We start from the raw sequence: 13,675 nt of genomic DNA on the forward strand, positions 1-13,675 counted from the left end.
TCCAGACCATGTGTGCTAATGAGTATTTTGGTCTGCCGGTCCTGCAGTGTGTGCTTGTGTTGGAACTTGCAGTTGACCAGCTGGATCAACTTCAATGTCGTGGAGAAGGGCTCAAGTAAGGCTCATTAGTTTTACCAGCAATGGATAAACCCTTGAATGAGTAAGTGTGTCCAAACTTTTGACTGGTTCTGTATGTAGTTGATTTTATTCAAACACGTAGGCTGTGTCTGTCTATATATGGAAAAATAAATGTAAACATTTAGACGAATTGGTCGAAAGAACAGGACGACTCTCTGTCGACCAAGATTTGTTTTAGTCGGGGACAGCCTTAATTTTCCCATAGGTTCTGTGTTCTGTCCGCTAACATGTGGAGCAATTCCCAGTCCTAGACTCCCAGCCCGGTAGTGAATCCTCTGTAGCTTTACACACATAATATTTATAGATGAACCACATGGAAATGTCCTCTGAGACCCACTGACAGTGGCAGCACCATTGAGAAACCTCTGTAATAAGGAAAGGCCTATATGAATAATCACCCATCGGTTTTTGCCTCTGAACTGACCAGTGTATGATCACCTCATGCCATTGACAGTGTTTTGTATGGTAATTTTGGTGTCATATTTTATGCAGCCCTAAGTAAAGGGTGTGGTTGTTTTGATTTCAGTTGGTGTTGTGGTTTTTGCCCAACGAGCGCAAGTGAGTGTGCTAAATGTTTTTGATGAAACAGTAATTGACATTGTTGTGGGCGGTGCACTGTAGGATGTGCTATATGTGTGGAAATGCAGACTAATAATTTGTATTCAGACTTCTCTGATTCAAAGGGGTTGGGTTAAATGCGGAAGACACATTTCAGTTGAAGGCATTCAGTTATACAACTGACTAGGTATCCCCCTTTCCCTTCATTCAAATATTCTTGCCTTGCAAATTCAAGGACATCAGCCTCACAAATGTGTCACTTCTGACATAGAACATACTGTCTCATCTTTTTAGAACCCCTGCTGGGACATGCCACTGATTGCAGAGAAATGTTGATTTGTCGAGGATCTGTCTAAAATGATTGTGATTGTCTAGTTAATTGACTGACCTCAGAGTGAGACGGAAAATAGTTCATAACCCATGTTGTTCTCTTCAGCACAGAGATATTGTGATGACAACAAGACATTTTGACCTGCTGTTTTTGGCAGTTTGATTGTTTTGATGAATGGAGTTTTTGTCCAGATTTTGTCTTTCTGCTGACAGAAATAGTCTTGGCAGCTGTACTAGAGTGATTTTTTTTCTTCATTTGAACATGTTTGTAGTCTGTTGGACATTATTTAATCTTATTGCACAAGATAAATCAATTTGTTGATTATATTACATTATTAGTTAACTGCTCTCTGCCTAAAGACACCACATAAACTTGAATTTGTATTTATTTTTAAATGTAACCTTTATTTAACTAGGCAAGTCAGTTAAGAACAAATTCTTATTTACAATGACGGCCTACCCCGGCCAAACCCGGGCCAATTGTGTGCAGCCCTATGGGACTCCCATTCACGACCAGGTGTGATGCAGCCTGGATTCAAACCAGGGACTGCAGTGACGCCTCTTGCACTGAGATGCAGTGCCTTAGACCGCTGCGCCACTCGGGAGCCCTAATTGCCTAGTAGATGTAATCTAATTAATCCATCAGATAAATACCCATAAGACATTTAAAGCTGCAATATGTAACTTTTTGGGCGACCTGACCAAATTCATATAGAAATATGAGTTATAGATTTGTCATTCTCATTGAAAGAAAGTCTAAGAAGTGGTAGATATGTTCTATGTGCCTTATTTCTATGCTTCTCATTCTTAAGTTTTGTACTGCATATATACTTTAGATTTTGTACACCGCCTTTCAACAGTTGAAAATACAATATGTTTGGTTATGGAAAATATATTTCACAGTGGTTTAGATGGTACAGGGATTATCTACACAATGACTGCTTTTTTTTGTCAGATAAACGGAAATTAGGCAAACTATTAGAATTTTAGGAACAAGGAAATTATGGAGCAATTTTTGCATATTGAATCTTTAATTGTTATATCTATTCCTATGTTCTACTGCAATAGTATTCTCCAAAATGATGCCCCTTCCCATTTCAGGTTAAAGTGTCATCTGAAAAAAATTGTTTCTAAGCAGACAAATACCTTTGCTCCTTTTCTTAAGGAGCATAATTAGCAAGGGTGCAACTTTGGTTTTAGAAGTGGGGGGGACATAACTTTTTGTATATATTTTAGTTAAATATCCAGTCGGATAAAAACTCCAAACAGCCTACCCGACCACTCGGAGACATCCACATGGTCTTAAAGCTCACCGTTGCCTCGTTTTGTATCACATTCCAATGATACAACTGGGGGGGGGCGGACAAAAATGCAATTTCAGAATGTGGCCCATCCCCAGTGAAAGTTCCTTATTAGTTAGTTCCTCAAAAGCATTTGTGCTGTGGCCTTGAGTAAACATTAACCATATAAGAAAACCACTGAGTTGCTTTGGAAAACCTGACAGAACTCGTTCTGGATGCTTGACGAGAAGTGGAGTAACTGCAGGCTGCCCTAGAGGCAGACAGGAGGAGTCTGTTGCTGCTCCTTCAGTAACGCTGGTAGCTCACACACATCCCTCTGCCAGGACCATGATACACTCTCTGCAGAGTCCACGGGAGTTAAAAATGGCAAAGGAGATATGGCAACTGCTGGGGAGTGAGGGGGAGTTCAGCGCTCACCTGGTGACGTTGATGTGCTGCATGGGTCAGTATCATGTGTCTTCCTGCTTTGCTTCCCTCCAATCCTCTTCCGGGTTCAGAAGATTGGGAATTTCAATTACTGACTGAGCGTTGAAGCTTGCCCTAGTTTCTCATTTACAGGGGATCTTAAAACCTCCCAAAGCTAAATCCTGTTGTGTTATAATGCTGTTGTAAATGGACTAGCTTCTCTTTTGCATGTTGGTTCCAAAGTCCAAGAAGATGCAGATTGTGTGGTGTTGTTGTTGTTTTTAATGCTGAGACTGAGGCTTTGTTAAATGTGAAGTTTATAATGTCATGTTTTTAATGTGATTTACTGGGCTCATGATTGGTATCAAATTATGCCTGTGAGGGCTTGTAGCAGATGGACCTTTAGGCAGAGAGATTAAAAAGGACAGACAGACATCTGGCCTGAATCCTGAATCCCACACTGCAGCCTTTCTGTGTGAGACAGGTAATAGTAAGTATGGAGGGTCTCTCCCCAAGCTGTGTGTCTCAGGACCAGTAGCCTGTGCAGTGTTGAAGTAAAGTAATGGATTTTGTTAGGCTAATGATACAGAAATATAAGATAGGAATTTTGTCTATGTTGTTAGATTCTCAGAGCAAGTGTTTTTGTCTGTGTAGCATCGCTGGTGATAGTTTTTGCCTTGACAGCCTACAATTGAGCCTTTATCTTTCCATTTTCTGTCCCAGAGAGACTGATGTCTGTTAGAGGCTGCATGTGGAAGCGGCTAGCCTGGATGTCATGGATACAAGAAACACAAAATAATCTGCTTGACAGTGTACAGTGCTGAATCATAAGTAATGGAAGTGCAGCCTCATGCATAGAAATGATTTATTTTCAATTACGCTTCCAAAAAGATCAATCTCTCTGGAGACTAAATGAACCCAGGTGTAAGTAAGAACATTAGAATAGTTGTCTTTTATCGAAACATGTTTTTTTCTTCATGTTCTATGTTTAGTGTGGACCCCAGGAAGAATAGCTTCTTCAACAGCTAATGGAGATCCGAAAAAAAATCATAATAATATCATATGTATACTGTGGTTGGATATTGATGAGAGCATATACATTGACAAGAGGAATGAAAGGCTCATTCAAGAACTGTAGAGTTATATAGTAAATCACACATACCATGTCACAATTCTGCTTGTGTGTGTGTGTGTGTGTGTGTGTGTGTGTGTGTGTGTGTGTGTGTGTGTGTGTGTGTGTGTGTGTGTGTGTGTGTGTGTGTGTGTGTGTGTGTGTGTGCCTTAAAGTTACACCATGCTTATCACAGGAAGTTGGTGGCACCTTAATTGGGGAGGACAGACTTGTGGTAATGACTGGAATGGTATCGTATAAAACAAACACATGGTTAGCTCCGTTCCAGACATTATTATGAGCCTTTCTCCCCTCAGCAGCCTCATGTGATGTACTGTATGTACGTATGTAAAGTACCTTCCTAAATGTCTTTTTTGTGTGTCTTTTCCTCAGATGAAAGAGACAGAGTGCAGAAAAAGACTTTTACAAAATGGATAAACCAACATCTCCTGAAGGTAAGAATTTAATGTCCACAGAGCCTCTTTTAGAAATACACTCTTAGAAAAATAGGTGCTATCTAGAACCTAAAAGAGTTCTTCAGCTTTCCCCATAGGAGAACCCTTTTTGGTTCTGGGAAAAACACTTTGGTTCCAGGTAGTAGAAACATTTTTGAGTTCCATGTAGAATCCTCTGTGGAAAGGGTTCTACATGGTTCCAAGTAGAACCATTTTGGGTAGGGTTCTACATGGATCCCAAAAGGTTTGTACTAGCTGGAACCAAAAAGTGTTTTACCGGAAGCAAAAAGGGTTCTCCTATATGCAGGTATTCCCAAACTGGGTGGGGGTACGCGCAATGCCGTCGGGGGTACACCAAATAAAATGTGATTCACAATTACACGTTTTCAAACGGGGCTATACATTTGGGTGAGTTTTTTTTCTCGCCTGAGTAGCCTCGTTTCACTGCCAAAAATTAAATTAAAACATCTAGTGTTCAGCAAAATAACAACACAATGTAAAATACAGGTAGACTAGTCAAATAATTAACATCCATCTTCTTGAACTGCACTGTTGGTTAAGGGCTTGTTAGTAAGCATTTCACGGTAAAGTCTACACTTGTATTCGACGCATGTGACAAATAAAGTTTGATTTGATTTGTATAGTGTGTTTGTGGCACGCTTACCATGATGGCAAAAAACAACATTTGAGAGTGCGCTGACCCTGGTGCTAGAGGGGGTACGCAGCTGGAGGTTGAATGTTTGAAGTGGTACGGGACTATAAAAGGTTTGGGAACCACTGTCCTATGGGGACAGCCGAAGAACCCTTTTGGAACCATTTTTTCTAAGAGTGTACCATTCATTTGATTCATCTTTTCTTTTATTCGATTGGGGAGTCTTTATTTGGCCTGCCATATCAATGATCTAATATGAGATTTAATGTAATATGAGAGAGAAAGTTAGGCCTTTGTTTTAATATTGTGGCCTGCACCAGTCTTAAAGGAAAAATCCACTCAAAAACTATATGTTGGTATTTTGTTTCATTAGTCCACTGTTAATATTGTCCGAAACGGTTTTGCATGTCAGCAGTCAAGTTTTCAAGACATTGGATTTTCATGAAGAAAAGTGTCACTTGCCACATCATCATGATGATGTGGCAAGTGACACTTTGCTTCTTGAAAGTCCAATACCAACATATAGTTTTTAAATGGATTCTTCATCACATGTACAGTGTTAGCTAGGTTCAGTCAAGGCATGTAGATGAATCTGTTTTGCTTTTCCCATGGCAGTAGGACTCTTGTTGTGTATGAATCCGGTCCCGTAGGTAGATGATTTCTCACATGCCTCACTGCCTAATTACCGTATTGTATATTCACTTCTCTGTCATCACCTTTCAGCCATTCTGTGTTGAAATGGTTACTGTTTCTACAACATACAGATACAGGAGTGATGGTATGATGGTAATGATAATAGAACGACAGGCTGTTTCATGTTTTAGCCCTGTCAGTTTCCATGAAGGTGAAATGTACTGTGTAATTACCCGATGCAGGGAATAACCCATTAAAGATTGCCGTTTATCCTCAGCCACTTATTGCCACTACTGATGACAGATCTAGAGCGGCGGTGCCAATGGGAGATGTCTTCCACCCATCCCATGGTGCAGTGTACATGTACCGAGTCGTTTTTGTTTACTCAGCAGGAATCTAAGTTACTCTGGTTCATTTTCTGTGTAATTAGGGAACACCTAGTCATAGAGGCAGAGCAACAAGTGTCTGCATGCACTGTCTGTCTTCACAAATGATACATTTCCCACTTTCCCATATGAGCAAGCATTAAATATTTCAAGCCAATTTGTTATTATGCATGAAAATCCATGCCTGTTTATTGTGTAATGTGCTTAGGGAGCAAGTTATAATCCTGTTTTCGTCACATATTCAAATGATTTAGCCTACTTGATTTGGTCGAAGGCAAAAGTGTTATAAACCCCCTAAGCTAACAAAGTGCACCGTATAATTGGTGCCTTTCCCTATGTTGCTATGTGCATAATAGCAAAGTTAAGCAGCATATTGGGATTGAGAACAATGCAGTGGAGGCAGCAGCAGCAGAGACGAGGAAACAGCCCTTGCCTTAGCCTACTTGTCTAAGATAATTGAGGAGAGAGGAAAGCCCAACTTAATTAGGTCCTATAATCAATAGCCTAACAGTTAAATGTGCCTGGCTTTATAAATCATCCATATATATCTACAGAAATAAGACAGATCTTGCTTCTGTTGTCTGTTTGAGTGTTTGTTTAATTAATAGCCTGCTGATTCCGTGAGCACCAAGCCTCATGCAACGGCAAAATGTCAGATAAAGCAAATTCACAGATTCGGCTGTTTTTAATCTTCGCTGTGCTGTAATAAAGACTTTATATGTTATTATTTTTTCCGTTAGAACACACTCTCTGGTACACTTATTTATTTAGTGTTGTTTACACTGTTTCAAATGGTCAGAAAAAAATATAATATTATAATCTAACAGCAACTGTTTGGCACACATAATACTCACACAGTGCTTGCTCATATACCCTCCTTTATCTGGATCTCCAGTAGTTTCTACAACTAAGTCAAATGTCTTCCACACATCTGACTTCCCCTTTCCCTCCTGAGCAACCAGTAAACATTTGTCCGTTTCAAGTTTATTTTTCATGCCCTCTGCATCCATTTTGCTGTCACGTGTTGCCGTGTTCAGAGTTTGTTTTAACCAATTTATTGATGTGATTACGATAAGCTATAGGTCAGGCTCTATTGGTCACATGCATGTGATGCTTACATGTTTCACGTAAAGAGAGCAAGGGTTCAGGAAATAGGGAATGTTTTGGTAACAGAACTTTTCAGTCAGAAACAAGTAAGAAACTAAACGTCTGTAATGATGTTACAGCTTCAGCACGGACAGCGCAATAAATACTTGCTGTGCTGTGGTGCCTTTTCGCTGCATTAGGGCGGAGAGCGAGACAACGTGCGACAGTCACACAGGCACTCGCTGTCAGTGTGACCATTGGGCTCCTTCTTAAGTCAGTTGTGTGTCTTAATTATTTAATCAAACAGTGTACTTAAAGCATCAGACACGCTCAGTACATATGTAGTGGATTTTATTCAAACACATGGGGTGTGTCTGTCTATACGTGGAAAATAAGGTTAAACATTTAGAACAATCGATTGGTCGAAAGAACAGGACTACTCTCGGTCGGACAATATTTTTTTGGGGTCGGGGACAGCCCTACACTGAACAAAGAAATAAACACAACATGCAACAATTTAAAAGATTTTACTGAGTTACCGTTCATATAAGGAAATCAGTAAATTTAAATAAATGCATTCGGCCCTAATCTATGCATTTCACATGACTGGGAATCAGTGGCGGTCGGTGCCGTTTAAGATGAGGGAGGATGATAATTTTTTTTAAGTGCATGGCCTTATTTCTATTACAGCATATTGGATGACTGTCATTCTTATTCCATTCACCCAGCTCAATGTAACATCCATAGGTTTAGGCTACTACATGATACTCAAATTTTCCCTGTGCCCATCATGAGGTTGCTACAACCTAGCCTATGAATGAAAGTTTACAACGTAGGTCCACAGCTCGACAGAATTTTGAGTAATCAAGGTGACAGACAGTGGCACATTCAATACCGCCTAGCTAATATGCGGTGTAATCATTATCCAACTGTTGCAAATGTGAATTTCTATTGCACAGATTCAGGTATGTTTGTCCCTGTTTCGTTCCTTTTGTTTCTGTTTAATAAACGTTTTTCAACAGGATTGGCGGAATGAATACACCCCTGATAACACGCAAACACAGTTCACTTTCACAGCAGCCAGATAAAAACAGCATGATCACTTTGCTCGTTGTATATTTAATTCCTTATCGCAACTATCTACGTGCTCTCCTCCTCTCACCTTTTCCCTTCGCTTGTGGACTTCAGTGCAGAACACATCAGCAGTCTGTGACCAGGTGAAAAAACCTTTCCAAGCCAAACCTTCATATCACAACCACTAACTGCTACACACAGCCAGCCTACATCATTGTCACCATATTAGCTAACGTCATAGTCAACATAGCTACTAGAATTAATGCGTTAGTAAACCCGATAAATCATACAGTACAGTGTACAGTCAGAAAGCAGTTTAGCAGTTACACCGGTGGGCCCCAGTGGCAATAAATGAATAAAACCAAAAGCTTACCTTGACTTGGAAGAGTTCCCGTGTTGGATAGCCATTGCCAGCTAGCTAACATAGCGTCCCTCTCTGTTTGAGCCTGGTGTTTGAGTAGGCTAAACTAGCTAGCTGCATTCACTAGCTAAGTGATAGTAAATAAAAATACAACCAATGGTTTCCTTACCTGAACTTCAGCTGTAGCTGTAATTTTCTCCTCTCTCTCTCGCTCTCTCGCTCTCTCGCTCTTCTCTTTAATTTCATAATACATTCATTTGTTCAACACTGTTCAACTATCTCTCTCTTAGTCAACTGCTCACCACACTTTATGCATTGCAGTGCTAGATAGCTGTAGCTTATGCTTTCAGTGCTTTTTGATCTTTTGATTGGGTGGACAACATCAGTTCATGCTGCAAGAGCTCTGATAGGCTGGAGGATGTCCTCCAGAAGTTGTCATAATTACTGTGTAAGTCCATGGAAGGGGGTGAGAACCGTGAGCCTCCTAGGTTTTGTATTGGAGTCAATGTACCCAGAGGAGGACAGAAACTAACTGTCCTCCGACTACACCATGGTGCTACCCTACAGAGTGCTGTTGAGGCTACTGTAGACCTTCATTGCAGAACAGTGCGTTTTAATCAGTTATTTGGTGACGTGAATATATTTAGTATAGTTTTATCTAAAAAGGATAACTTTTTTAATGTTTCACTATTTTTATTTGTATTAAATTCCCCTGAGAAGCCTCCACTGCTGGGAATACAGATATGCATATTTTGGTTACAGTTAGCTTAAAACAAGGTAGGGGCGTGGATCACAAAACAAGTCAGTAAATGGTGTGACCACCATTTACTACGACACACCTTCTTCGTATAGAGTTGATCAGGCTGTTGATTATGATCTGTAGCGCAGTGGTCTAAGGCACAACATCTTAGTGCTAGAGGCGTCACTACAGATCCTGGTTAGATTCCAGGCTGTATCACAACCGGCCGTGATTGGCGGCGCACAATTGGCCCAGCGTCGTCCGGGTTAGGGTTTGGCCGGGGTAGGCTGTCATTGTAAATAAGAATTTGTTCTTAACTGCCTTGCCTTGTTAAATAAAAGTACAAATAAATAAATAATAATAATTCCAAAAAAAGAAGAAACATTTTTTGTTCCGCTCCTCTTCAGTGGCTGTGTGAAGTTGCTGGATATTGGCAGGAATTGGAACATGCTGTCGTTTTGAATAACAACATTGTGTTCCAAAGTTAAATACAACGATATACAAACAATACAACTGTGCCTGTTAGCTGGGGTTATGTGGTGGAGATGAGAGGGGTCTACCGCCTGGTCTCTGTAAAAGCTGGTCACCGGGCCGCCGGGCGATTTCACAGGCCTGGTGGTATTCAGAACAGGAGGAAAGGGAGATGGGCCTACTGTGAGGAGAAAGCCTAGGTCTGGTCTGGAGTTGTTGAGTATGGGGCAGGATGAAGTGCTTTGAGGGCCATGGATATGATGCATAGCCATGTGCTCCCTCAGTTATTCAGAGGCTCTAGTGTCTGAAGGGGATGGTCAGGGAACCTGATTGGAATGATTTTGATAAAGCCTTTGCTGTTGCGTCTTTGAGAGAAATGTTAAGACCATATAATCCTGATTCCCAGCCTCTTTGCAGCATGTCAGTCACAGTCAGTGGAGCTTTTTGGCTTCTTGTCTTTGTCCTGTCTTCTCCTTTTCGTGTAACTATATAACCAACTCAGCACGGTGCTACCATTGCCATTACAAGCCTTTTGTGAAGAAAGACAGACAAGCCCCTGTTAGTCAGGTTTTCTGAAACAGGTTATGGATAACTCAAAAGGTCAGCACGTGTTAAAATAAGCACATGGAGAGGTGTGGCTTTTCTTTGTTTTTGACAGAGTGGAAGTATATCAGAGGCTCCGATTGAATGGGAAGAGGGAGGGGCAGCTGCTCTGTGTGCAGGAAGGATAGTAGTATAATGGTTTTACCCTAACTTTAATCCCGAGCACATTCAAAGGTTGAACGTCTGTACTTTGCCATTGTGTTAGCAGTTGATGTTACTCTTCAATAACACAGACTCCTAAGCAAATCAGGGGGAGAAAAATAGGTTTATTCAAAGAGGACAAATCATAGATGTGATGCTGAGAAGTAGATGTTAATTCTTCCCTGTCCTCAGTGATTCTCTCCCCAGAACAAAGTGACAGGATGTAATTTATAACCCCCAACCCTAGCCTATGGTTGACCAATTAGAATTCCTTGCAGTAAAATTGGGCCAAATAATAAGTATCCTGTTTCAGGCTCAATGTATAGACAATTTGGACCAATGAAAACTTGACACATGTAGTTATGAGTCCAGGACTGAAATTCCTACACAGATTCTAAACAGGTGTTGAACTGAAAAACAATTATTTCCATTGATCGTTAATTCCCTATTGACCTTTAGTCCTCTGTATTGTGTATTATCTTAAAATATTGTTACAATTGTATGGGTGACTACTCACTCAGCCTGTATTTGTTAAGCATGTAAAATATACTAATTATATGGTGATAAATCACAGTCTTTAAAAATAGGATCAGGAAATAAGGTCGTTTAAGGTAGCCTAGTTGTAGTTTCAGTCAGGCAATATAGTGTAAATACTTTGAGATTCAAATCAGACCTGGGTCAAATACATTACGTCAAATACTTTCAAATGACTGAAATGCACTTCATTTAGTTTACACGCTACAATGGAACCAATGGAATAGTCTCAAAAGTGCAAACTTCAAGATAAATTGACATACTATTTGACACAGGTCTGATTTAAATATCCCAATAGGTATGCACGCTCATCATGTTTAATATCCCTTCCCACATACGCACACATACTACACTGACACTCCAACACACACACACACACACACACACACACACACACACACACACACACACACACACACACACACACACACACACACACACACACACACACACACACACACACACACACACACAAAAAACACACACATGCATATTGACACCACACACATGCACAGACACACACACACACACACACACACACACACACACACACACACACACACACACACACACACACCCCCACACACACACACACACACACACACACACACACACACACACATTTTCACACTCTTCACATACCCTGCTGCTACTCTGTTTGTTATCTATCCTGATTGCCTAGTCACTTTTACCCCAACCTACATGTACATATTGTATTACCTCAATAACCTCAACACCTCGTACTCCTGCACATTGACTCAGTACTGGTACTCCTTGTATATAGCCTCGTTATTGATATTTAATTGTGCTACTATTTTGTGCAAATGTTTCTTATTTTTTAACTCTGCATTGTTGGGAAAGGGCTTGTAAGTAAGCATTTCACTGTAAAGTCTACACCTGTTGTATTTGGCACTTGTGACAAATAATATGTGATTTGATTTGATGGCGATTGAAACGCCAGGATAGTGGGTTCGATTCCCGGGACCACCTGTACTTAAAATATATGCCCGCATGACTGTGAGTCCCTTTGGATAAAAGCATCTGCCAAATGGCATAAATCATATTATTATATTAACGTTCCTTTCCTCTGGCCTTTAGGTCCGGAAGCATGTTAATGACCTGTATGAAGACCTACGAGATGGACATAACCTGATCTCACTGCTGGAGGTCCTGACTGGCCAGTCATTGGTGAGTACTGTGTTGTCATGGTAATGTAGCCTGTGTACATGATGAGTCAGAGGGTATGTGAAATGGAACCCTATTCCATAGGGAACTACTTTTGACCAGAGCCCATGCAAAAATGCAGGATGGCGCCGACAGACATAAAAAATAAATAATAATCTAAGCAAGCATTTTGCTACACCCGCAATAACATCTGCTAAACGTGTATATGACCAATACAATGTGATTTGATTTGATTTATAGGGAATAGGGTGCCATTTTTTATTGTGCTAGACAGTTTTATTTTGGGAAATGTATCTGTGTTCTTGAAAGAAAAGTTAGAACAGAGATGTACATTATAGGCTATGGTTTGCCTTGCTACTAAACCCCAAGATAACACAATTCATTCCATTGTGTGATTCTGATTAACGTAAAGGGCGTTTTCATATATGAATCTGTACCCTGGAGCAGTATCATGGTGCATTTATGAGAATTACAAAAAAGTACAATTTCCTTCACGCAAAACATTATGAAAGTTCAGCGTCCACTTTACCAGACATATTATATAACTTTATTAATCGGGTCCTGGATCCTGAACCTCTTGGGCAAGGACCGGAATTGATTTGGTTTTTACATACACCTAAAGTCCACATATACAGTATATCCTACAGTTAGTGTTGAACAGATATGTGAAAATGCCCCAAGGCTAGGGGGAAACCAACTGCAATCCCACTGGTCAAAAACTGGTTGAATCAATGTTGTTTCCACGTCATTTCAACCCAAACATTCATTGTGATGATGTTGAATCAATGTGGAAAACTGATTGGATTTGCAAAAGTCATCAACGTAAGGGAATGTCGTTTTTTTCACCTAAGTTTTAGCCTAAATCCAATGACAGGGTGACATTGAATTCACGTTAGTTGATAACTCAACCAAATGTAAATCAAAACTAGACATTGAACTGAAGTCTGTGCCCAGTGGGATGCTTGTTTACAACGTTTGTTATGTCATTGTGTTCCAAACAAAACACTGCCTGATAGAAATTATGGATGGGAGAGGTAGACAAGGATTTGTGATCACTTCAGTTCGGATCACTCAAAATGTCATCACAATAGAGCTTGTCTTTCCAACCCTGTTCCTGGAGAACTACACTTTCAGTTTTAACTAACCTGATTCAGCTTATCACCCGGCTAATTGTTAGAATCAGGAGCACTAGATTAGGGTTGGAGCTCTACAGGAACAGGGTTGTAGAAGCCTGCATTACAGAATATGAAAATGAATCACAATCATTTCTGACTTTTGATGTCACCGTTGTTTGGTGATGTGCAGCAGCATCTCTGTAACTCATGTGAGGAGAAATTAGGTTCCCTCTAAAATAGGTGAAGCTGATTTTTCTCCTCGAAGTAGTAGTACTCTCTTTTGTTTACATCCTGTTTCCTCTCTACCCTCTTCCTCCTCTCCTCTGTTTCTTCTGTATTGGATTGTTTCCTATTCACTTTATGTCCTCCTTTTTATTTGTCCAACTTGTGTCCATGT

At 40.4% G+C, this 13,675-nt stretch overlaps 1 protein-coding gene across 32 annotated transcripts in view; it reads left to right on the plus strand.

Moving 5' to 3' along the window:
• The window catches only part of dst (dystonin), a 187,008-nt gene that overhangs the window by 48,644 nt on the left and 124,689 nt on the right, over window positions 1-13,675 (plus strand). For 30 of the 32 annotated variants that reach the window (XM_045710343.1, XM_045710342.1, XM_045710344.1 and 27 more), the window contains 2 exons: window positions 4,237-4,298; window positions 12,077-12,166. In XM_045710343.1, the coding sequence (XP_045566299.1) occupies window positions 4,237-4,298; window positions 12,077-12,166 (152 nt within the window). Of the gene's footprint in view, window positions 1-2,634; window positions 2,770-4,236; window positions 4,299-12,076; window positions 12,167-13,675 lie in introns of those variants that run through there. The other 2 variants (XM_045710365.1, XM_045710368.1) reach the window with 1 other exon arrangement.

The sequence above is a fragment of the Salmo salar genome, chromosome ssa28, assembly GCF_905237065.1.
Source record: "Salmo salar chromosome ssa28, Ssal_v3.1, whole genome shotgun sequence".
NCBI classification, from domain to species: domain Eukaryota; kingdom Metazoa; phylum Chordata; class Actinopteri; order Salmoniformes; family Salmonidae; genus Salmo; species Salmo salar.